The sequence below is a fragment of the Salvia miltiorrhiza genome, unplaced genomic scaffold (genome assembly GCF_028751815.1).
Source record: "Salvia miltiorrhiza cultivar Shanhuang (shh) unplaced genomic scaffold, IMPLAD_Smil_shh original_scaffold_455, whole genome shotgun sequence".
NCBI lineage: Eukaryota > Viridiplantae > Streptophyta > Magnoliopsida > Lamiales > Lamiaceae > Salvia > Salvia miltiorrhiza.
In genome coordinates this window covers 372,506-397,779 of record NW_026651553.1, presented here as the reverse complement: position 1 = coordinate 397,779, position 25,274 = coordinate 372,506, and the positions used below count along the sequence as shown (strand labels likewise).

The following is a 25,274-nucleotide window of genomic DNA, read 5'->3' as shown; positions in this document are numbered from 1 at the left end:
AGTATATCTAAGTTCACATACCCATCTTTTCTGGCTCATGGATCTTTGTCTGTCCCATTTCTCATATTTGATTAGGGGAGTGAAATTTAAAGAATTTTCCATTATTGGCAAGAGACACCTTTTGTATTTTCGATATGTGATATCCAAAATACTGATTATTTTCAACAAAAGCAAAATTCTGGATATTTTATAGCAGTATCAAGTGTGATTCATTTCCCCTAATAAATTCTATATTCTCTTGTTCAAGAATATGAATCAGAAACTGTACAAACATTCATATTTATCAAAATAAAAATCTTTAATAGTAATAAATATAAACATCGTTTTAGTATAACTGTATAAGAAGCCGATGTGCTAGCCGGCCGCAGGAAACGGATATACTTTGGTAATTTCCTAGTCCTTTTTTTTTTTTAAATAGCTATACTGTCTAGCTAGGCAAAGTTGAAATTAAGGAATTTTGAGTTGTGAGGATTAACTAACAATTGAATCGACGTCCAATTTAACAATGTTTAGTAATTATCGATTGACAATGATTAAATACCAACATAATGATTGACAAATTCAAAAAGCGTGGCACGACGTCGTTTCAATTAGTTTAATGCCTGAAAGGCTGGAATCGATTTCCCCCTTCCACATCATACTACTAACTCCACCGAAGAGAAATAGTCTAGAGAGAGAGAGAGAGAGAGAGAGTGTGTGTGTGTTTGGGGAGGGGAAAATCTTGATTGAAAATCAATCTTTAATCTAGGAGATTAACATAGAAAGAAGAGCGTGACAACGGTCTCTTTTCATATTGGTCTTCACGATCAATGTTTTTCTGTTCATTCTTTTTCTGTTGATAGATATCAAACATATCTATCTATCTATCTATACACGTATTGTTGCATGCAAATTTTTCACTTGAAAAACGATGGATAACGTGAAGAGGAAAAGAGTAAAGCAGACGTGAATCTGAGCTCTCCCTTTTGGGCATAAACAGGAATGGCGGACGATCTCTGTTTCTGGGCCAAGGCACGTCTTTTTTCTTCTCCTACTTAATTTATGCCGTATTATTAGCTCGGTCTTAAACAACAATTTGCTCTTGATTTGTGAATGAAATACCGTGCCCTAATAGTGTGTAATTTTGTGTAGATAGATATTCTTTGTAATTGCTTGTTTTCAATAAAAGATTATTCTTGATCTGGGGTATGAGGACTATGAAAGTTCAGTGAATTTTTACCTTAGTTGTTAATGGAAGCTCGTGGTTATGGTTTTGTTTTGTGTTTCTTTTACTACTATCATTTTTTTGTAAAGGGCATTTCAAGATTTTGTTTAAATTAGTGAACTTTATCCTGTTTGTGCTGGTATCACTTTCTGTTAATTTAAATATTAGTATGACTTTTATTAAGAAAAAAAATGCCCTTTTGGTTCATCATTCTGATTCAAATCCACCACTCTTAGTCTTGCTAAGATTTTGTAGCTCTATGGCTTCTTCTTTGGAGCTTAATGCAAACTTATCTGTGATTATTGGATATTGAGAGATTTGTTAATGAAGTATATGAATGAATTTGTAGTCTTGTATGTGCTGATATTTCTTTCTGGTAATTTGAATATTATGCCTTTTCCTTTAGGGAAAAAAAAAGCCCTTTTGGTTGACCATTAAAATCCAAGCTTACTAAATATATGGGTTTGTAGTGTTGTTGAAAGCTGCCCTTTTTCTTATTGCTATTTTGTTTGCTTGAGTTTCAGGACAGCTTGATTGTGAAACATCCTAAGAAAAATCCTCTGGTATTGAGGATGCTGGTTTTGATGTTTGTGATGGTGTGTGGAGTATACATATGTGCAGTCTGTCTTAAGCAAATTGGCGGGCATGCGACTGTGCGGTTGTTGAGTTTTCCGGTGGCTGCGAGACCTTGTGTTGCAACAGACATTGAGCCTTCTGACAAGCCCTATATACATTTCCCCAAACCAGAGACTTTTAGCAGGTTATACTTGGTCTGCAGCTAGAGAAAGTTTCTGTGGTAATCAAATTTGAGTTGCTGATGTTGTTTGGTTACTAACAGGGAAGAATGTGCATGCAATCCTGTTCGGTACTTCGCAATATTGTCCACACAGAGGTCTGGGAGTGGATGGTTTGAGACGTTGCTGAACAGTCATACGAACATTAGCTCCAATGGAGAGATTTTCTCAGTTAAAGTTCGAAGAAGTAACATATCCACAATCGTGGAAACATTGGATAAGATTTATAATCTAGATTGGCTTACAAGTGCCTCAAAAAATGAGTGTACAGCTGCCGTTGGATTGAAATGGATGCTTAACCAGGTGAGTTCTTGATCTTGTGAAATCAATCACATTTATGCCTATAGTAATCTGTACATGAAATAATCTGGTTGCAATGTCTTGATTTGCTCTTTGTATGTCAACACTGATTTGTTTACACACCACCGTTATGCAAACAAGACTTTTTTTGTTTATTTTAGCATTAGTTTCTTGTGTTATTTGGAGGGAAGTTTTGCGATTCACCATCTCCTGTAATTAGAGTTTTAAAGTTTCTCTAGAAGCTGTTGAGGAGTGAATAACAATGGGCACTCGTCTAAATGTGCAGCTCTCCTGTCTATAACTATTTTACAACTGAACAAGCATTATCCAAGAATGATTTTTACACAAAATCTGTTATTGATGTAATCATTATTCCAAGCTCACACCAACTTGTGTTTTGGTAAGAGATGACTGCAATTGTGAAAGCTGCCCATTAAATTCAATATCCAGTCTATAACTGTTTTACAACTGAACAAGCATTATCCGAGCATGATTTTTACACGAAATCTGTTATTGATGTAATCATTATTCCAAGCTCACACCAACTTTTGTTTTGGTAAGAGATGACTGCATTTGTGAAAGCTGCCCATTAAATGCAATACACTGAGTCTACCTGAATGGGATACTAGTGATATATTTTCCTTGTTTCCCTGTCATACATGCAATAAATCTCTCTCTCTGGTTTGCTAATAATTTGGTTTCACCTAGCATGTTGTTTTATAGAAAGAGAAATGATCACAGACTCTAAGATCATGTACATAGTTTTTCAGCTTTGGTATATAGATGTAGATTTTTCATAAGGTTCGAAAATGCCTGATCTTTCTTGTAAATGCCTTGGTAGTAATTCTGTGATAATTATAACATCAGTTTTAGCATAAACTGTCTTTAGATTGTTTTCTTACATGTGCATATGTCTTCTTTTTTGGTTTTCTTACTATGTGCAGCTGATTATAACAGAGTAATCAAGGAAAAATAAAGATTGAATTTCTTTGAGTAATGTATTTATGCAAATTCTTAGTTTAAAAATGGCTACCTCTTCTATCCTAGATGGTTTCAAGTAGCATATGTTTTTCAGGGATTAATGCAACATCATGAAGAAATAGTGGAATACTTCAACTCTAAAGGTGTTTCAGCGATTTTTCTTTTTAGAAAGAATCTGCTGCGTCGTATGATTTCCATCCTAGCAAATTCTTTCGACCAGAGCGCCAAGCTACTGAATGGGACTCACAAATCTCATGTACACTCAACCCATGAGGTCCTCTCTCTCTCTCTCTCTCTACATGTGTGCACACTTAATGCAGGTCCTAAAAATGTGTATGACTACTGCAGGCTGAGATACTTGCCAGTTACAAGCCAGTTGTTAATACGAGTTTGCTTATACCTAACCTGAGGCAAGTGGAAGATCTCGTTAACAAGTCCATGGAATATTTTAAGAGCACCCGCCATATTATCCTCTACTACGAGGATATAATAAACAATCGAACTGTAAGACACATACTCAATTTTTTTACACTATCAACAAAATGTATACTGCATTTCCATTTTGAAGCTCAAGTTATCTTCTTTCTTGCAGAAATTAGTCGACGTTCAGAATTTCCTGAGGGTTCCTCTTCAAGCGCTGAGTAGCCGGCAGGTGAAGATACACAAAGGATCCTTGTCTTCACAGGTCGAAAATTGGGGAGACATCGAGAAGACGCTCAAGGGAACACATTATCAAAGTTATTTACATGAAGATTACAAGTTGTAGGATGCTGATGTCTGTATATATATATTGATTCTTTAGGTTACCTTATTTATTCATTGATTCTTTTCAACAGCATAAGCTAACAGGCATTTTGCCCCTGTTGGAATTTTGATAGCATAGTTTTACAGGACATTTTATGAATGTGTTGTCTGTGTGTTTGTTTTATTTTTACTTTTACTTTTGGTAAGCAAGGTGGAATATTGTTTCTAACAGAGAGTCCAAGACTAATTTTCAATATACTCTTATGGAGCGTTCCAAGACTAATTTTCAATACTCTGACGAGGCGTTTACTTTGGAGGATTAGTCTTAATAGATAAAAATAGTAAAAAAATTTATTTATTCTAATGGATTGGAACTTTGGGATATTCTAAGATCTTTGATTATTTTTATCTTTTAAGCTAGTTTTTATCCACTAAAATTGTGAGATTGGATAAATTCTATTCTTAAAAATAAAAATATGCAATCATGTATCTTATTAATCATGCAAAGTAAATGTCAAATAGTTTGTGATCTTGTCAATGTTACATGTTTTGAAGTACATTTAGGTAGTATTTATTGTTTATCTCATACATATACATGTGAGCGCATGTGCATTTATGTATAGATAATGAAATTGAGCAAAAAAACATAAAAGAAATTAGGCCTTTGGCTTTTGATTGTTTTTTAACCATATATATATATATATATATATATATATATATATATATATATATATATATAGGGTTAGGTTTAATGGACAATTCTCTATTGATCATTTCAAATAAGTTAATAATTTTTTCAAATAAATTAATAGACAACATGAACAGACATATACACATAAAACACGCTCCCCCTCCAGGGATTAAATCCAGGCGGAAATGTCTATACAATAAAATTATTGATGTATCCGAACCAATCAGAGATTCATTCTCCATTCTCTCTATATTTAGCATTTGCATAGAAAATTATATTTTTCGAGAAAATGGAGAATAACGAACATATCAATAAATTCTTCAAACAAATCAACATACTCATAAACATATGTATTTAGTAAATATAATGAAAATCTTGCCCCCCTCAGGATTCGAACTCAGATCAAAATACTTGTTCATACGGTACCTTGATTTGTTCATCAAAATTATTAACTTGTTCGTTGTTTTGTAGACGTTCTCTCCTTTCTCGATATAGAGCTTAAATGAAAACATTCATTTATGTGTTAATAAGGAACCAATATGAGCCCTTCATATCTAAACATCTATGAACAAGGTTAATTGCTATCATCAACCTTGAGCCCCTCCAGCCCTCCTCCTGACATGCAGAATACGGTATAACTTCCGTAAGAGTAGTAATTATTTACAGAGACCGTCCTTCTTGAGGAACTCCATGCTATGTTGGTTGCGATTAGGTTTTGCTTAGAACATGATTTTGGCTCGGTGGTTCTTTATACGGATTCTCTCTTGACGATATATCTTCTCCAAGATTCTCATCACGCCTCAAATTTTCTTTGTGACGATCTTTGGGAGGCTTTTGTACATGCTCATCGGCATATAGTCTTTGAATTTTTTCACGTCTGTCGTGAGGCTAATAGTAGCTCATGAGCTCGCTCGTTTTTCTTTTTTCTGTCAGGATGTAATGGTCTAGAAGTCAAATTTTTCAATTTGGCTTTTAGATATTTTTCCCGTTGCGATGTTGATTAATGATAGCACCCTATTAGCCTCTCGTTTACATTGAGTAAATCCCAATATTAACCTCAAGTTTTACAATGAAAAATAGAGTACAAAATCTCAGAAAATTACAATTAATTAATATCTTTGGAAAACTCATTCCATGAACTGCTTCTCTCAAGAGATTCCAATTGAAGATATTATGTATTGGCGAGGTAAATTGCAAATATTTCAAAATTGTATTCGTTTCTTTCCGAATTAAATCCTCTATCATTTGAAATCGTTACTTTACAACTATTTAATGGTTCTCCTGTGCTGAATATTTGAAATTTCAACTTTCAACAACACACAATGAGAAGGGTTAAATGGTCTGGGTCGGGCCAATTCGGCTCAGCCAACCGTAGTTTCAGAATATACCGGGTAGGGTTGGTCCGACCTGAAATATAACCGAACTACAAATTAATTAGCAAGCCTGACTCAATCCCTCTCCGACCACCTGACTATCGGGTCAAACACGTCCAATAATTTCTTTTCTACAAAAATAATGAAAAATAAAATAAATTATATCGACTGACATGATAACATCAAATCAAATCATCAATAAAAAATATAATCAATCTCATAATAGATGTCCCTAAAAAAAATCTCATAATAGATAGTTTACTAAATTACCATAACCGATCACCTAATTTTAACATATCTTACTCTAATTAAAATTATCACATCAATGATGACACATTATGCTTGCCCACGATGGGTAGGTGCTCGTTTTTGTTACTAATTATATAATTACAATTAAATTTTTGATTTTTTATAATCACAAAATTATCATTTAATTTTGAATTTTCTTTTCAAATTGAAAATTGTCTTTACAATTTAATATATTATAGATATAAGATGAAACATGAAGAGCATCGTTGGTTAAATTTATATGTATCATTATCAGTTATAACTTCTCAACTAAAGTAATTATCCCACTTCATTCTTTTTCCTTTTTGATTTTAGACTCCCTCCGTCCCAGTTATCTTGAGACGTTTTTTTTTTGCATGAAAATTAAGAAAATTATGTATAAATAAAAAAGTGAAAATATGAATAAATAGTAAAATTTTCGCCAAATAAGGAAATGTCTCATCCTTATTTCTCAAGATAAGTGGACGTTAAAAAAAAAAGTGTCTCAAGATAAGTGTGACGGAGAAAGTATTTGTGGCAATCCGAGGCCCGCTATTTTCGAATAAATCACATTTAATTAGAAGTTGAAAAATTAAATGTGCTCATACTTATAAAAGCTCGAAGAAACTCATTGGACTGATATGATCTTCGTCTGCAATTGCATCTACCCATTCTTGTTTGAAAAATCACCTAGTCAAACTGTATTGTTGGTGGGCTCCCCACCAAATATTAATGTATATTGAGTTGTTAGTTAATGTACAAATCTTATACTACCTCCGTCCCCAAAATAAGTTCCTCTTTGGAGACGGCACGTGTTTTAAGAAAAATGGTAAAGTGTATTGATAGTGGAGAAAAATATGTTATAATTAGTATTGGGAGTGGTGAAAAGATGAAAAAGTGTTATAATTAGTATTGGGAGTGGTGAAAAAGTGAAAAGTAAGAATAAATAAAGTATTATTAGTGGTGGGGTAGTTGTCCAAAAATAGAAAGAAAGAAAGAGGAACTTATTTGGGGGACGTCCCAAAATGGAAAAAGAGGAACTTATTTTGGGGACGGAGGGAGTATATTTGATAAGTAAACAGAGCTGGATTTCAAAATAAAAAAACTGAATAAACAGAAAAGGAGAAAACCAAGGTACGTATTGATTCTTGTTTTGTTTCATTTTTTTTTTGTCAAACCAACCAAGCTATATGTTCTCAATTATTAATTAAATGAGATGAATGAAGTATGTAACAAATATCTCAATAAAGTAGGACCATAAAGACTAATGATTCTATCTAAGTAACCTCTCACCATCAACACTAAATGTTGGGAATATTTGGAGGTTGTGTTTTGATGCACCTAATTCTAATCCATTTATGCAAATCATCCAATTTTGTTGACCAAAACTGTAGCTAGCCCCCCACCCCCCAAAAACTTTAGAACATTTTGACCAGCCAAGCATGGGATATGGTGGCCATAAAGATATCCTCATTTTGACCAGGACCATGTCCAAGTCTACCTTACTACAGTTCTCCATCCAACCTTAACTACTTCATAGGCGTGTTTGGATTGGCGTTTTCAGAAAGAAAAAAAAAAAGGCAATTAGATGTTGTGGATTGGATTCGGATTTATCATGTTTTCAGTGTTCAAAATTGAGAGAGATTCAACATTTGATGTTGGCATTAATTGGATTCAGTTCAAATAAAACAAGGGTTAATTGCATCAAAATACCCGACCTTTTCCCAAAATTTGGTTTTTTGACAAACTTTTTAATTGTAGCAAAAATTTTAGCTACGTTTCAATTTATTGCAATGTCCGTCCCGCGTATATTTCCGGCCAAATTCATGCTGAGGTGGACCTCCGTAAAGCTTAGGCGGCATGCTGTGCCGGGTAATGAAACATTGTCGTCTCAAATCCATAGCAATAAATTGAAACGTAGCTAAAATAAATTGGCCGGAAATGAATGGATTTGGCCCGAAATATATGCGGGACGGACATTGCAATAAATTGAAACGTAGCTAAATTTTTTGCTACAGTTAAAAAGTTTGTAAAAAAAACCAAATTTTGAAAAAATGTCAGGTATTTTGATGCAATTAACCCATAAAACAATTACCAGAATTCAAGACGATACTAGCTTTTATTGAATAGAAATAATTTGTTTGAGCCGAATTATTTTATGTATAGTAGCACTGTAGCACTCACGTGAATATGATGTATATAGTTGTTATATAAGTCACTTTATTGTACTCAAACTTCAAGCGATATAATCTATTTAAAAAAAACGTTTATTATGATATACAAATTCATGTTATATAAAAAAAATGTAAAAGTTCCATTACACACTATTTAAATGTCAAACGTTAAACTAAAAAGATTCATATTTTCAGATTAATCAATGATTTAATAGTTTCAGATTCAAATTTGCCCCTATTAGCGTTTTTTTTATAGTATACGTTTATTGACTTACTAACGATTTTCTCATTTTTGTTTCATAGATTACATAAGTAAATAAAGAAATTCAAAGATCATGCGACGGGGGATTCAAATCTAAAACCTTATATCTTGAGCATTAATCTCCTATAGCTAGACCAACACACGCACACACAATCTCCTATTTTTCTATTTCAAGAGGCTGTATCAGATTACCTCTCACTGCGCTTAATGTATTTAAATTCTGCGCTTGATGTATTTAAATCCTAATGATTAAGAAAAAGAGGAAATAGAGAAAAAGGAGAATTATTCTTACATCCTTCAAAAGGAATGATTGGTCTCAGTTGTCTTACATAAATGTCAGCTTAAATCAAATTCCTTTCATTCATCTAAAAAAAATATAATTCCTTTCCAGAAAGTGCTAAACCAATTTTATCGTTCATCGCTAGGGGTGGGAAGATAGGGTTCGGGTATAGGGTACCCGAATACCCGATCCGAAAAAATTGGGTATCGGGTACCTTATACCCGAAAAATTAGGGACCGGGTTCGGGATCGGGTATTTAGGGTGGGGAAAAATCGGGTATCGGGTATACCCGAAATACCCGATTTTTATTAAATATATATTAAATTATTTAATTAAATTTTAATTCCTTAATTTCAATTTTCAAATCAAAGGAGTGAACTACTGAACTGTAACTCTACCTACAAAATTTTCAATTTTCAATTTTCAATTTTGATTTGATGTTATATATTATTTATTAATACAGATTTTGATTTTTTTTTTAAAAAAAAATCGGGTATTTTCGGGTATTAAGGTACCCTAATACCCGATTAAGGAAAACCGGGTACCCTAATACCCGAAATACCCGATTTTACACAGTTTGACCTGAAACATGTAATTTTGACAGGGTAATTAGGGTACCCGAGTCGGGTATTAGGGTACCCGATTTTTTTTCGGGTTCAGGATCGGGTATTGATTTTCCGTCTTAATCGGGACCGGGTACCCGATTTTTTCGGGTAGGGTACCCGATCCCGACCCGATTCCCATCCCTATTCATCGCATACATATCAACGCATTTACATTGTGTTTGTTATATTAGCGTGTAAACACACATGTACACACACAAATTTATATAATAAAAAATAAATAAACAGAATACTCATGTCATAAAATGCATTTTCTTAAATCAATGTAGTGCATTATACATAAATTGTCCATATAAAGGCGAATAAATCAAGAATTATAATTAACAAATTATAGATAACTCTATATGATATGCTTAATAACCAAATTAATATAAACTAAATCACATATCTACTCAAAATGAAATTACAACTCACAAGTAAGTGAAATTCTAATCAATAATTTTTCTGATTTTGTAGAATCATAAAAGGAGAAAGCACATATCTCCACTCAAGCTTAAACTTAGGCCAATATCCTTCTTTATTTGTACAAGAACAACTACGCAACACATTATTTCTCCACATTAAAATATTTTTGTAGAATATATCCACTGTCAGTATATTGTCACTAAAATAATATTAAAATATTAAATATAGTAAGTAAATTCGTATAAGGAAAAAAAAAAGATTTTAGAATTGAAAATTCTATGTGCGAGTCCGGTGGTGCCGTAGAGTTTTACTTTTACCCTAAACTCGATTTACAAATATCCCCAAACAGCATCTTCCAGCCGTCAATTGAGATCCAGTAGATCTTAGCTGTTTCTCTCGAAACCAAATCCAACCGTTAGATCTAAAATAGAAGCGGGTCCCACATCCACCACCGCGTATCCGCTGGGCCCACTGGTAGCTGCTCCCCCCAATCAACGGCCACCATCCATCGCAGCGCCCACCAACGGCCCAGATTCGGCATCGTCAAATACAATGCCACACGTTGAATCCACCCTAGATCCCTCATACACTTCCTCTTTTATTTCTCTCGCCAGCCGACTTCGCAAGCCTCTTTCTCTCTCTCTCTCCTCTCGAGTCCTCTCTCTCTCTCTCTCATACCTGGTTTCTTCGACCAGGTAACCCATAAACTCTTGTGAGGATTTGAACTCGAGCGGAGAGGCGATTTTTCTCGCGGAGTCGACATGAACGGCGGGGATTTGAACCAGAACCAGGGGCAGAACCAGCAGCAGCAACAGCAGCAGATTCAGCACCACCAGCAATGGGTGGCGATGCAGCAGTACCAGCAGCAGTGGATGGCGATGCAGTATCCGGCCATGGCGATGCAGCACAATATGATGTACAATCAACATTACGTCCCGTACTACCACCCGCAGCAGCAGCAGCAGCAGTATCAGCAGCAGCAGCAGCAGCCGACGCAGGGGCAGAAACAGAGCAATCAGATTCAGAACGGCGCTGAGGATAACAAAACGATCTGGATTGGAGATCTCCAGCAGTGGATGGATGAAGGCTATCTCCAGTCGTGCTTTTCTCAATCTGGAGAGGTAATGAAAGGTTTCTATCTCTTTCTTTTTCATTTTTGCTCGGAGATTTATTGGCTGCTTTGTTGGTGCGTGGTATTACGCAATTCGATGGATAGTGTTGTATGCTTCATGTTATAATTTTAATAAAGTAGTTATGCTGAAAGAATTATGTGTTCTTGTTGGATCTCTTTGGCGATCTGTATTCGTTTGCCTTTTAACGTGAAAACTGTATTTTTATCGGTAAAGGAAGACAAATTAGGGGGAAAAAATGTTTTTTTATGTGATTTTTTCGTGATAGCGTTGAGTGGAATGTAGTAGCAAGTGAAGAAGATGCATTAGGGATGCTAAAAAATGGGATTAGTAGATGAGGATATTCAATTAGTAATTGATGTTGGAATTAAATGTGCAAATACTTTATGATTCTAAATGAAAATCGACTCACTCTTAATTAGCATGTTAAGTAATTAAAATAAAATTTAACTCTAGATAAAAGGCATATTTAAGTTCATTGAGAACGCTAGTTTCTAGAGCTCTCAACATTCAAGATTTTAACAACGTCTGCTGTGTGTTGTGCACACTAATAGTTTTTTGGAAAAAAAGAAGAATGTTAATTTCTTTTAGACTTGAGACTACAACTCAGATACTGGGTTGTACTTTTTCTTTGTATATGATATGATGTCTTTGAAATAAATAATGAAGAGGCATTAATACCGTGTCTTAACACCATATAAGATTACAGCATTAGAAACACACCAGTATCCGTGACAGTTTCTTGGCGAATGGCTTGGATTAATGAATTGGTGCTTTCGCATATGTTTTAACAAATTAGTCCATTAATTATGAAGATATAATAATTACAAAAAACTCAAATAATGTAATAAGTCATTGTATTGAACCCCTTAAAGACACGAAAATTTAGTGGTTGCTACCATGTTTCCCACTTCTTGAATTTGTTTTGTCTGGCTAACAGTGTAAGTAACATACATATGCCTTTAAGGGTATATAGTTAAATGAATGAAGCTAATGCTTTTAGTAACTTTGACAGGCTAGACACATGATTTTTTTTCTTTTCTTTTCTGGATAGTTACTTTAGTTGGTAGGGCCAGATGATTGGTAGATCCTGTCACATTTATCAGATTTGTTATCCGAACATAATGACGATTTGCTACTACAATTCATAGAATTTAAAAGCTCATTTAATGCAGAAAAGACAACACGCTCACCAGACGAATATCCAATGATTTTATGCATAGATGGTTTAAACAAAATGCAGTTGGATTTTTGTGTGTTGATTTAATCTTAAGATGCGAAAAATTTGAAGAAGTTGAAACAAAGTTTGTTGAACTAGTTTGTTTAGGCCCACTTAAAGGAACTGAACCTACATCTTTGAAACGGCGTCGTCCAATTAGGTGGCAATAACTTGTAATGAAGGATCATCAATTAGGCTACCTTTTTATTTAGTAGATTTGATGTATCCCTTGACTGGTATTATCTGTTACCCGTTAAAATAACCTCTTTTATTTTGCACAATATTACAATCTTTATCTGTGATTACAGATTTATGTGAAGACTAAGTTAACAATGTGATAAGATGATCGTTCTTCCATCTCATATATGTATTGGAACCTGTTGCTTTATACAAAATTTTGTTTCACTCTTTATATTATTAACTTATTATATCTGAACGTGTAGGTTGTCTCAGCGAAGATAATACGGAATAAGCAAACAGGTCACTCTGAGAGATATGGATTCATCGAGTTCAATTCTCATGAAGCTGCAGAGAAAGTTCTGCAGAGCTTCAATGGAATCACCATGCCGAATACAGAGCAACCATTTCGCTTAAACTGGGCAGCCTTTAGCACTGGTGATAGGCGCCCTAACACTGGTGGTGCTGATATTGGTTCTGATCTATCCATATTTGTTGGAGATTTAGCTTCTGATGTTACTGATGCAATGTTGACCGACACATTTGCTAGTAGATATCCATCTGTAAAAGGTGCTAAAGTGGTGGTTGATGCAAATAGTGGCCGTTCAAAAGGTTATGGCTTTGTCAGGTTTGGAGATGAAAATGAGAGGACTCGAGCCATGAATGAAATGAATGGTGTTTATTGTTCTAGCAGACCTATGCGAATTGGTGTTGCAACCCCTAAAAAGACATCACCTCAACAACAACAATATTCTTCACAAGGTGCAAATTACAAATTTTTATTAGATTGTCTTTTATGATCTACTGCTCATTCCTGTAATCTGATGAATAGCATTAAAAACTCGTAATTTTGTTCAACTGGTCCTTCGATTTGTATGAATAAGACATCTTTCTTGGTGCAAAATAAATTTCATGTGTTGTCAGTTAGTTTGTAGTGTTATCCACTGTAACATCACAATTGACTTTCTTGATTTAGCTGTCGTATTGGCTGGTGGTGGTGGATATGCAAATGGTGTTGTGCCCCAAGGTCAGTCCGAGAGCGACTCAGCTAACACAACAGTAAGTCCTGGACCTCTTTGGGAAGTCGGTTAATCTGATGCTAAGTTATTGAATAATCTAAGCCCATGCTTCTTGTAGATATTTGTGGGAGGACTTGACTCTGATGTAACTGATGAAGAGCTGAGACAGTCTTTTACTCCATTTGGAGAGGTTCTCTCTGTGAAAATACCAGCTGGAAAGGGATGTGGTTTTGTTCAATATGCAAACAGGTCAAATCTGATGTTTCTTTTGATAGTTGACTCTATGAAATATCCGCCCCTGCCAAAAGAATGGACAAAACATTGCATAAAAAAATTGTTTGGTCAAATAAAAGATTTATTATTTGGTAATTAAGTTCATTGGTCTACATAATTACTTCATGAAATGCTTTCGATTCCAGTCAGCTACGTGTAGATGGCGTGAGTTTTGTGTAGTGAAACTGGTGACAGGTTTTTCCTTCCATTTTATTTTTTTCTGAATCTTTTGAATATTTTTTGTCTTATTTATGAAAAGATGGTGTTTACTGATCAAATTCACTTTTTATTGGACTACCTACATAAACACACATTATTCATTTCACTGATTTTGGTGAATGTTATTACTATGCATAAGTGAAATTTTTAAAGTTAGAATAGATATATGAATGGAAGTATAATCATGATTGTCGGGTAAGTGCTGCTATATTGGAAGTTGCATAACCATGGGATGACACTCAATTCTCTCTCTGACAGGAGCAATGCAGAGGATGCTATTCAGAGACTAAACGGGACGGTTATTGGCAAGCAGACAGTTCGTCTATCATGGGGTCGAACTATGGGTAACAAGCAGGTATGCCTCTCAAGTCTTGCTGTGTGATTGGAGTAGTCCTGGTATATTCGTGCTTTCAGATTACACTGATTAGCTTGAAAGGAAGTGGAATCTTGTCAATGACAAAATACAGTAAGTTTGTTGAACCAAATCAGTACCTGAAAACTGTTTCTAATAAGCAACGGTACACTGATAAAAACAAATAACAAAACAGAACTAATTCTTGGCTAGTCATATTTGAGATTTTTTTCCCAAATGGGAGTCTGATGCTTTTGAAATGTTACACAAGCTGTGTTGATATACGTGTTCGTCCTCCTTGACACATTTTTATTAATTTTCTTGATTTCTATTTGGTAGTCGAGGATGGATGCTAATGGTCAGTGGAATGGGGCTTATTACGGGAGGCAAGGTTACAACGGTTACGGATATGCTGCAGCAGGCCCGTCGTATGGGCCTCCTTCAAATGGCCATGGGAACCTCCAGCAGCCTGTCAGCTAAAAGCCACCTCCATGGGAGCTCTCTTATTTATCGGGGAAAAATGTATCGAAACCCAGATGTCTGGGAAAAAAGAATTTTGTAGCTGGATTATATATCGCGTGAGACTTGCTTACTTTTCTTTTTCTTTTTCTCTTTTTTTGAACTTAAGTTTGAGATTTTTACTTTTAAACAGAGACTTATAATGACTCTAGTTGTTTTACCTGCTCATGATTCATTCTTTGAGACTTTCGATAATGATGAACAGAAATTTGTTGTACCATTTTACACTAGCTAAGAACGGCTCCATAATATAATGTCTACTTTTAAATCCAGATGCCATTGAAATTCCCCTCATTTTTTATTCGTAAATTATGGGAGCAGATGCTTGGGCACAGTCAAATGTCTCCTTTATGTTTGTTTGCATTAATCCTAATTGAATACTATTGTTGTAATCAAAATTTGCTAATAGTAATAATAAATAGAATACTCCTTTCACTCTATAGAAGTGTGTACACTTTGTCATTTTCATCTTGGAGTGCGCACTTCTCATTCTTCACTTGGAACATATTATCAACTATTCTTTTCGTCCACCAATTCGTGTCCTAATTTGTCATTTTTATTCGTCCACCGATTCGTGTCCTAATCCACAAATTAATGTATTGACCTTTATTAATTGTGGATCTCCTTCTCCACTCAACAAATAAACAATACATTTTTTCTTAAAACTCATACCCATTTTCTCTAAAACACGAGTTGGTGGACAGAGAGAGTAATATTCTCAAACTATGCCTGACAAAATGTGCGACAAGTGTCAACTAATATTCTTAAAACGTGCCGAAAAAGTGTGCGCACCCTTCCGGGAATTCTTAAAACTATGCCCGAAAAAGTGTGCACACTCTTCTGGAACGGATGAAGTATATAATATTCCAATAGTTCCCCTACCAAATAAAAAATAAAAATAAGTACTGTGCTCTTTAAGTTAAATACTTGCAATATACTACTACACAATTAAATATATAAACTAAGGCTTGTTGATAAAAGATATAAACTATTGTTGAGGATTAGTCTAGATAAAAAAAGGTATATGTATTACTCCCTGCGTCCACTAATTTATGGCCTACTTTCCTTTGTGGTTTGTCCACCAATTTATGTCCTACCCATTTTTAACTCTTTATACATTTTTTAATTGGTGGGTCCCAATAAATAATACACATTTTCTCCACTCAACTAATAAACTAATACACTTTTTCTTAAAACCCGTGTTTCCTTCCCTAGATCATAAATTAGTGGATGGAGGGAGTACTTATTAAGATGGATTTGAACTTTTCAAGGCTAACTGTTGAACTAATTTTATTTAATTTATATTCCATTAAACAGTTGATAGGATCATAAGACTTGAGAAATCTTAAATATAAGAATAAAAATATTCATTTATGCATCTTTAAACAAGTTTGGTTTTTTCAAAATTCCAACTCTAAGTGTCCAACTAGGACAATAAAACCTGCTTTTTCAAAATTCCAACTGCAACTGTCCAACTATGTCAATAATTTCTAAACATATGTTTCAGATAGTAGAAAGATCGAATAAGACAGATGCAAACTAGTCCAGGAGTTTATTCTTGTTTTCCACATTTATTTTTGATTTCTCTCGTCTTATATGCCTCATTTCATCTTCACTCTGAAACAAAGGATATAAACAACGTACGTCTATGCAGTTTTTCCCATCTAAGACAAGCAGGGAAATAATAGAAAACAACTAATTAAAAACAATAAAAACTAATTAAGCCGGCTTCAGTTAACCCATCCTTTTTCTTAGTAATAACATATAGTATTAAGCTTTTCTTGCATTGGAACTATTCGCATGTAAAGGAACTACAAGTCCAAACACTATAGGCCCTCACAACCACAACGACAAAAAAAATTCTATTGGCATAGTAACTATCTATGAGTTGTATAACAAGAAATAACAAGCTTAAGCTAGCCCCTATATAAAGGATTAATTAAGAATGTTGCTCCTATTAATTCCATCCATATTCATTGCTAAAAATGAGAGGTGCAATTCTCCTCCTGTGTCTCTTGTGCATTGCAGCCTATGCACAATGCTACGGTGGGAGAGGGTACGATCCTCTCCGAGTGCTGCAAAGGTCGCGAAGCAGATCAAGAAAATCAGTCGGTGATGAACACGTCTTAAAATCAAGTGAAGAATACTCACCAGTTTACATAGCATCTCAGGATGGCCTCAAGGAAGCCGACATGATTGTGGCGCTGCCCGGCCAACCAGCTGTCGGATTCTCACAGTATTCCGGCTATGTCACTGTCGACCCCACTGCTGGCCGCGCCCTCTTCTACTATTTCGCCCAAGCTCAGGACGCCTCCACCAAGCCCCTCGTGCTCTGGCTCAATGGAGGTAATTAATTTCTTCATAAATTTGAATGTTTTTGTTGGTTGTTGCTAAGTCTTTTTTTGTGATATATTTGCAGGGCCTGGCTGCTCCTCATTAGGGGCAGGTGCAATGACAGAACTCGGCCCATTTCGCGTGAATCCCGATGGGAAAACCTTGTGGCACAACCAGTATGCTTGGAACAACGGTGAGTTCTATTGCGCGTTTTTCATAAAATGTCTCAAAACTAACGTTTTCTATTCAAAAAACCCTCAACATTTTGTGGTGATTGTTGGAAACTGATGCAGTGGCGAATGTGATGTTCTTGGAGTCTCCCGCCGGCGTGGGATTCTCGTACTCGAACAGATCATCGGACTACGTGACGGGCGACAAACAGACGGCGGCGGATGCCTACACCTTTCTAGTGAACTGGCTGGAGAGATTCCCGGAATACAAGAGCAGAGATTTGTACATAACCGGAGAGAGCTACGCCGGCCACTACGTGCCTCAGCTCGCCGACTTAGTCCTCCAAAACAACATCATCACAAACCAAACCGTCATAAACTTGAAAGGCATTGCTGTAAGTCTGTCTCCCCCAATCCAAACCATGCATTAATTTTCTTAAAAGGGAATGATTTGATTTTGAAAGAATAATAAAAATATGTTAGATTGGGAACGCGTACATCGACTACACGGATAGGTGGAGTGGCACGTACGACCATTTCTGGAGCAGTGCGCTGATATCTGATGAGACGCACCAAGGGATTTTGGAGAACTGCAACTTCAGCTCGGATATGAGCGTGACGGAGGTGTGCGAGGACTACCAAGACAAGGCGTTTGAGGAGAGTGGAAACATCGATATCTACGACGTCTATGCGGCCTTGTGTGACTCCAATTCTACTGCGTATCAGATATCTACTTATGATCCATGTTCGAGTGTGTATGCAACCGCTTACTTGAACACACCGCAAGTGCAGAAGGCTCTCCATGCTAACACCACTGGCCTTCCAGTGCCATGGCAGGGTTGCAAGTATATCTTATGCTTTCCAAATTAAATTAAATGTGTTTTTCCTTAATCTGTATGAAAGTTAAAGGGGAAGTATATATGTGTTAATAGACAAAAATGCTCTATTTCTTGTGTTGCATATGAAAAATGCCATACTTTATAAACTTGAGCATTTTATGCCCTAATTATGTGAAGTAACTATTTTACTCTTTGATGTTGATGGCTTGTTTGATTTTTTGTGAAAGTCTTACACATTTGACTGATTTGTTGACCGATTTGACAGCTATCAACGATTTGATAGCTATCAGTCAAGAGTACATATGACCGGTGAGTGATTAGATTATGTGTCCGTCCAGGCGAACATATGATCTAGCCATCCACTGGTCATATGTACTCTTGACTGATAGCTGTCAAATCGTTGATTTTTATAACTGATTGCTGTCAAATCGATCAACAAATCAGTCAAATGTGTAAGATTTGCACAAAAAACCAAGCAAATCCATCAAATCAAAAGGTATTTAAAGAATAGAGTATAAAATGGTTATGTTTATAAAAGAGGGCATTTTTCACACATAACTTAAGGAATAGGACATTTTAAATTTTCACTCAAGTATATATTATAGTAATTTTTAATTTTAGACGGTTATAATGTTGCATTATATATTGTCCATTTTGTGTAGTGATCCGATACGCTATCATTGGCAAGATGAACCTCTTACCGTTCTACCTGTGATCAAGAAGCTGATGGCGAGTGGCATACGCGTCTGGATCTACAGGTGACTCACTCAATCCATTCCTCAACACACTTTGAAAAACAGAGTAAATATTACAAACTCCTTTTCAAAATATGAAATGCGAATTGTAAAATATGATGAAATTTTATGTGTAATACGATAAATTCGCTTTGGAAAAGTGATGAATAAAAAAAAAATAGAACTTCTATCCCTCCATGGAATTCATACACCCAGGACAATGATGAATCAATCGTAGATTTAATGATGAATCAACAAAATAATGAATCAATCGTAGATTTAATTAATAATTTAAAACCTGAAAATAATTCCTATATTTTATATTTTAAAATAAATTTTTATTTTATTCAGTCTCATATTACAAACATAGTTATGCATGGTATTGGATAATTGCAGTGGAGATACAGATGGTATAATTCCAGTAACATCGACGAGATACTCATTGCCCAAATTGGGGTCACCAGTTAAGACTCCATGGTACCCATGGGATTTTCAAGGCGAGGTAACATCACTTTTTGTCGAGGATGATCGATAATTGTTCCTCATTTTTCTTTCATGGTTAGAGGGGATCGAGGTGTCTTACTAATTGAGTTGCACTTCGTTTTCATATGTAGGTGGGAGGTTACGTGGTTGGATATGAGAATGTGACGTTCGTCACCATAAGAGGAGCCGGCCATTTCGTGCCAAGTTATCAGCCCCAACGAGCTCTTGCTTTCTTCTCCAACTTCATTGAGGGGAAACTGCCTCCACCTCAGAAAAACTAGCTAGACACCATTTCCAAGATATACAAACAATTGTTGTAACTTTTTATAAGGAATTAAATTATATGCATAAGGTTGCATAATCAATATCCTAATTGTTGGACCACATTTTCTCACCTAAACAGTATATATATATAAAGATGGTAGGTATGTACTATCTATCTATACACTATACTATAGCAATTGGTTTTTTCTTTATATATCCAAATAAAAAAGCAGATTTCTATATTTGCTTCTACCTCAATAATTCCATCTTCGTTTTATCTTTTTAATTAGGGGTAAATATCACTTTAAACTTCAAACTATTTTCGCACTATCAATTATATCCTGAGCTGTCGAAAATAATTTTTTAAACCTTGAACTATTAATTTTGTATCAATTGTACCATTCGTCCATTTTTTTAGCGTCAAAAATTTGATGTGGCTCACCGGATACCACAATGTATTTAGAATCATTCTTTTTTTGACCTATATTATATAAAACGGCGTGATTATATGCATTACTCATTAAAAATTCAAAGGATGAAAAATGGATAAAGGGTACAATTGAATTGATACAAAATTAATAGTTTAAGGTTTAAAAAATTATTTTCAATAGTTCAGAATATAATTGATAGTGCGAAAATAGTTTGGAGTTTAAAGTGATATTTATCCTTTAATTAGTGCATGACACTTGTATAGTGAGATAATGATGACATCATTCTACAGCAAAGGTCTAAGCATTGTGCCAACAACAAACAGTCAAAACCATATTTTTCTTAATAGCCTACAAATTTTTGGAATCATATATTGATATTAATGTACACGAAGCTGACGCAGACTCTGAAACCAAATTATTAAGACACATATAGTGATTGCCACTATGTGTTATAAGCAATAACAGTGCGAAAACCAAATTATTAAGACATATATAGTGATTGCCACTATGTGTTATAAGCAATAACAGTGCGAAAAGGCATGGGTTGAGCATGACCGAAGGTAAAGACGTCTCACTCCATTTCATCTTCACCCGAACCAATTTTTTTTATTTTTTTTGCAACTTTTAACTTAATACTAATATATATAGTACTCCCTCCGCCCCATGGAACATCACCTAGTTCTTTTGGGAATTAAGAAATTGATATTTTGTGTGTTAAGTGTGGTATGTGAAAAAGTGAAAGGTGAATAAAAGGTAAATTTTTTGCCATTTCTAGAAACAGGTCAAGCTTTGTGGGACGGAGGGAGTATTATTTCAGTATATAACTTAATTATTTAATTTGTCACATTTTCTTCTCGTATTATGCAACCATACTTTCTCCTGATTAATTATATGTAATTGTACTTTCTGTATCTATTGATTCTGAATTTTGATAGGTCTGCACTTAGATGAGGTCAGATTATCGTGCAGCTACAAATTACGAATTGAAATAAATTTATTTTTATATATATAGGTAAATCTTAAGTTTAACCAGTGCATATTTTGGTTGCATAACCCACATAAAAAAAATGTAGCCAGCCGATATAATTGAGACGTATAATATGCATCAAAACTACAAATTTTAAGCAAGTCTTCTCCATATTATTCATGTTTATCGAGATTCTGGCATCCGTCTAAACGAGTAAATCAAAATCTACACCTTAGCCGGCTGAACTTGTTTAACTTAAAACACCAAAACCCAGCAATCTGCATAACATATTTCTACAAAATACATTTTCAAAAATCCACCCCATATAAGGTGCATGTGGAATCATATACTACAAAATATACAGAAATTAAAGATATCATCCTCCACATCATTTCCTAACTTAGTAAAGCAATTATTAGTCAATCAGTGGATTAAAAAAAACCAATACTAACAACATGTTTTCTTCACTCAAACTTTGTTGCTAAAATGTGTAGTCATTATCAATTATGGTAATGCATTTTCAACAATGTTGAATGACTAAACTCGTGTCGTTTAATAAACTTCACTAAGTGAAGAGACAATAACTATGAGCTGGTAGAAAACGAACTAGGCAGCTGCCGGCTCCTCTCATTCTTTTATCTTGCTGGAATACTTATTTCCATGTTTGCATCGTCTGAATCACTGTCATCTTCCATCTCCCCAAAATTCAAAAATTTGTTATATAAGTAGTGTCACATGTTTGCATATTCATCATTCACTAAACAAAGCTTGAAAATGAAAGGTGCACTCATCTTTCTCCTCTCTGTTCTCTGCCTCTCTGCCTCCGTGCAATGCTACGGTGGTGGAAACCGCGATCCTCTCGGGGAGCTGCTGAAGGCCCGCAGGACGAAGAAGAGGTCATCAGAAACAATTCTAGTGGAGGAGGCTTCGAGTGAGTACTCACCGGTGTACATGGCGCCTCAAGACGGCCTGAAAGAGGACGACAAGATTGTGGGGTTGCCGGGGCAGCCGGAGGTCAGCTTCCCTCAGTATTCAGGATACGTGACCGTTGATCCTAGCGCTGGACGCGCACTCTTCTATTGGTTCACCGAGGCTGAGGACTCCTCCACCAAGCCACTAGTGCTGTGGCTCAATGGAGGTTTCTTTCTTTCCTTCTTCCATAACTCCTTTGTTTTGACATAAGACTAATTTGTGGTGGGATGATTACATTTACAACAGGACCGGGGTGTTCCTCGATAGGAAATGGTGCAATGACGGAGCTCGGGCCGTTCCGTGTGAACGCAGATGGGAAGACGTTGTGGTACAATGACAATGCTTGGAATACCGGTGAGGCCTAAAATGGGAATAATGACTAGAAATAGTAGTCATTTTTTTGCAAGAGAAACTTACTTGTTTTGTTTGTGTATTGTAGTGGCTAATGTCCTGTTCTTGGAGTCTCCTGCTGGTGTTGGATTTTCCTACTCAAATACGACGTCGGACTACGTGACTGGAGACACCAAGACTGCAGCGGATTCCTACACTTTCCTAGTCAACTGGCTCGAGAGGTTTCCGGAATACAAAACTCGTGATTTCTACATCACGGGAGAGAGCTACGCCGGTCACTACGTGCCCCAGCTTGCTCAGTTGATCCTCAAAAACAACAAAATCACCAATCAAACCGTCATTAACTTGAAAGGAATTGCAGTAAGTTGTGTTTACAAGTTTCGACTTTGTTTGATTGCATTGATGATGATGATGATGATGATCTGTTTTCAGATTGGGAATGCATACATTGATTATCTGGACGAAATAAATGGGTCGTACGACTTCTTCTGGACACACGCATTGATTTCTGATGAGAGTCACGATGGAATCGTGAAATACTGCAACTTCTCGTCTCCAACACCATCAGACAAATGCGATGAAGCTTTGGATCAAGCAGATGGTGAAGTAGGCGATATATACGTTTATGACATTTACGCGCCAAATTGTGATTCAAACTCTACTGCTCCATCGGTACACTTCTCTTCTCTTCTCTTGACTCTTGATAAGTTATTCCACATTCTTCTCATCTGTTTTTGCATCGAAAACAGCTGTCTTCATTCGATCCATGCTCAGGCAAATATGTTTTCGCCTACTTGAACACGCCGGAGGTGCAGCAAGCACTTCACGCCAACATCAGTGGAGCTCTCCCGGGCCCCTGGTCAGCTTGCAGGTACTACTGCAATTAATCCAACGCCTCACTCACATAAATTAATTAATGATTAACAATTAATACTTATTAGTAAAGTGCTTCATCTTGATAAAATAGTGATCTGATAGAGTGGACTGACGAGGTGGACTCAGTTTTACCTGTGATCAAGGAGCTCATGGCCAGTGGCATCAGCGTCTGGATCTACAGGTAATTAATTCATAAGAAACATATACTATAAAAGTGTATTTTGATGTGAGCTACTAAACAAGAATCCTTTATGCAACGACGACAGTGGCGACACAGATGGAAGGGTGCCGGTCACAACAACAAGGTACTCCATGGCCAAGCTTGGCGCGCCCGTTAAAACTCCATGGTACCCCTGGTATTATCAAGGCGAGGTAAATTAATTCAACTTCAAACAAAACATGCCTACATTAATTCAAGAAACAATTGGGTTAATGTATTGGTTACATATGTTTTGAAGGTTGGAGGATACGCAGTGGGATACGAGAACGTGACATTCGTGACCATAAGAGGAGCTGGACATTTCGTCCCCAGCTATCAACCTGAGAGAGCCATCACCTTCTTCTCATCCTTCTTGGAAGGAAAGCTGCCTCCCGCCGCCTAACTAAAACTCACACCGATTGCAAAGACGCCATCGTTCTTACCTATCTGTCTACCAGAAATAACAATGACAATAACACATGTTTTGTGATGAAATGCCCGTGAAACGGGAATTCAATTTCAATCAACCACTTTTTAATTGCTGTTTATCTTAAACTATACTTTTCCTGTAGAGGAAAATGATGAGTTTAAAATGTTTAGAGGGAAAAAGTTTCAAAGCCTAAGTGAAGTGATTACCTTTTAGATCAATATTGAGGCCGAGATTTGAATTGATGCTCAATTAGAAGAAAATGGACACATTCTTGGAACAAATTGATACAAATCAAATTCAACAGCTACTAAATACGAATATAATTAAACGGTACAGATATAAACGTACATATTTAACTTCACAAATTAAAATATTCAAAAACTCCTTCATAAGAGATTCTAAGCTATCTATGAACTTCGGGACTCGTACATTTTCAAGACAATTCGTCCTTGAACTAAGTTACAGAGGAACAATTTGTAGGTAATAAAGTTGTTAGCCTATGATATATATGAGCTACATGTGAATAAAAATTAACTTTTTTTTACTGATATATATCTTCTATTTCTGGGAATTAATTAAATATGATTTCAAATTTAATACATATATAATTAATCTGTGAACACATATATGGAACTTTTAGCCAATAAAATATATAGTGCCACCACCTCAAATCTAAGGGGTTGTTTACTTTTTACGATTAATGAGAGACAAGAGTATATATGTTTATCTTCACTACTAGCTAGTATTTCTCCAATATCAAGATAAGAATCAAGCAAAATTAGTTAGAGTGATAGAAATTATAAAAAAATTTGTGTTATTCCAAAATTTCTATCTATTTTAATAAACAATAAATCAACCCAATATCTAAGCTAATATTCCTTAAAAGTAAACGCTCGCTCTAATGTGCCACATGGCCCACATCTGCCTTAAAAGTCCAATATGGTGGTTCAAAGCCTACTTAATCTCACACTGCCCTAGCTAACTACAGCTATTAAGAGAGGTGTTAAAAACTTCAAAGCTCTAGAGCTTCGTCAAGATGAAGGCTTTTCGCATGGAAGTTTTAAAAAAAATTAACAAATAAATCGTTATATATATGACCAATTCTGTAATTCAATATATAGGGGCTTTTAAAATATTTCAATGGTACGACCACATTTATCGTAAACCAATTAAGAATAGAACGTGATTAATAAAGGATGCATATATATATATAGTAGT

General features: G+C 35.5%; 3 protein-coding genes across 3 annotated transcripts; all 3 read left to right on the top strand.

Moving 5' to 3' along the window:
• The first annotated feature begins 623 nt into the window (after window positions 1-623).
• On the top strand, window positions 624-4,279 carry LOC131004728 (uncharacterized). Its single transcript, XM_057931466.1, has 6 exons — window positions 624-1,011; window positions 1,729-1,964; window positions 2,043-2,301; window positions 3,374-3,553; window positions 3,628-3,783; window positions 3,872-4,279. Exons 1-6 carry the CDS (start codon window positions 982-984, stop codon window positions 4,043-4,045), a joined length of 1,035 nt encoding a protein of 344 aa, XP_057787449.1. The 5' UTR covers window positions 624-981; the 3' UTR covers window positions 4,046-4,279.
• A 6,191-nt stretch (window positions 4,280-10,470) lies between these two features.
• On the top strand, window positions 10,471-15,226 carry LOC131004727 (polyadenylate-binding protein RBP47-like). The gene is made up of 6 exons (XM_057931465.1): window positions 10,471-11,219; window positions 12,891-13,386; window positions 13,601-13,683; window positions 13,762-13,892; window positions 14,394-14,490; window positions 14,827-15,226. Exons 1-6 carry the CDS (start codon window positions 10,860-10,862, stop codon window positions 14,965-14,967), a joined length of 1,308 nt encoding a protein of 435 aa, XP_057787448.1. The 5' UTR covers window positions 10,471-10,859; the 3' UTR covers window positions 14,968-15,226.
• Window positions 15,227-16,756: 1,530 nt separating this feature from the next.
• On the top strand, window positions 16,757-24,274 carry LOC131004768 (uncharacterized). The gene is made up of 17 exons (XM_057931529.1): window positions 16,757-17,352; window positions 17,426-17,533; window positions 17,634-17,905; window positions 17,994-18,355; window positions 19,012-19,107; window positions 19,480-19,585; window positions 19,698-19,846; window positions 20,790-20,821; window positions 21,197-21,213; window positions 21,958-22,366; window positions 22,447-22,554; window positions 22,640-22,911; window positions 22,984-23,223; window positions 23,301-23,422; window positions 23,519-23,608; window positions 23,694-23,799; window positions 23,886-24,274. The coding sequence occupies exons 1-17, from the start codon at window positions 16,992-16,994 to the stop codon at window positions 24,027-24,029; spliced, it is 2,994 nt and encodes a 997-aa protein (XP_057787512.1). The 5' UTR covers window positions 16,757-16,991; the 3' UTR covers window positions 24,030-24,274.
• The last annotated feature ends 1,000 nt before the right edge of the window (window positions 24,275-25,274 follow it).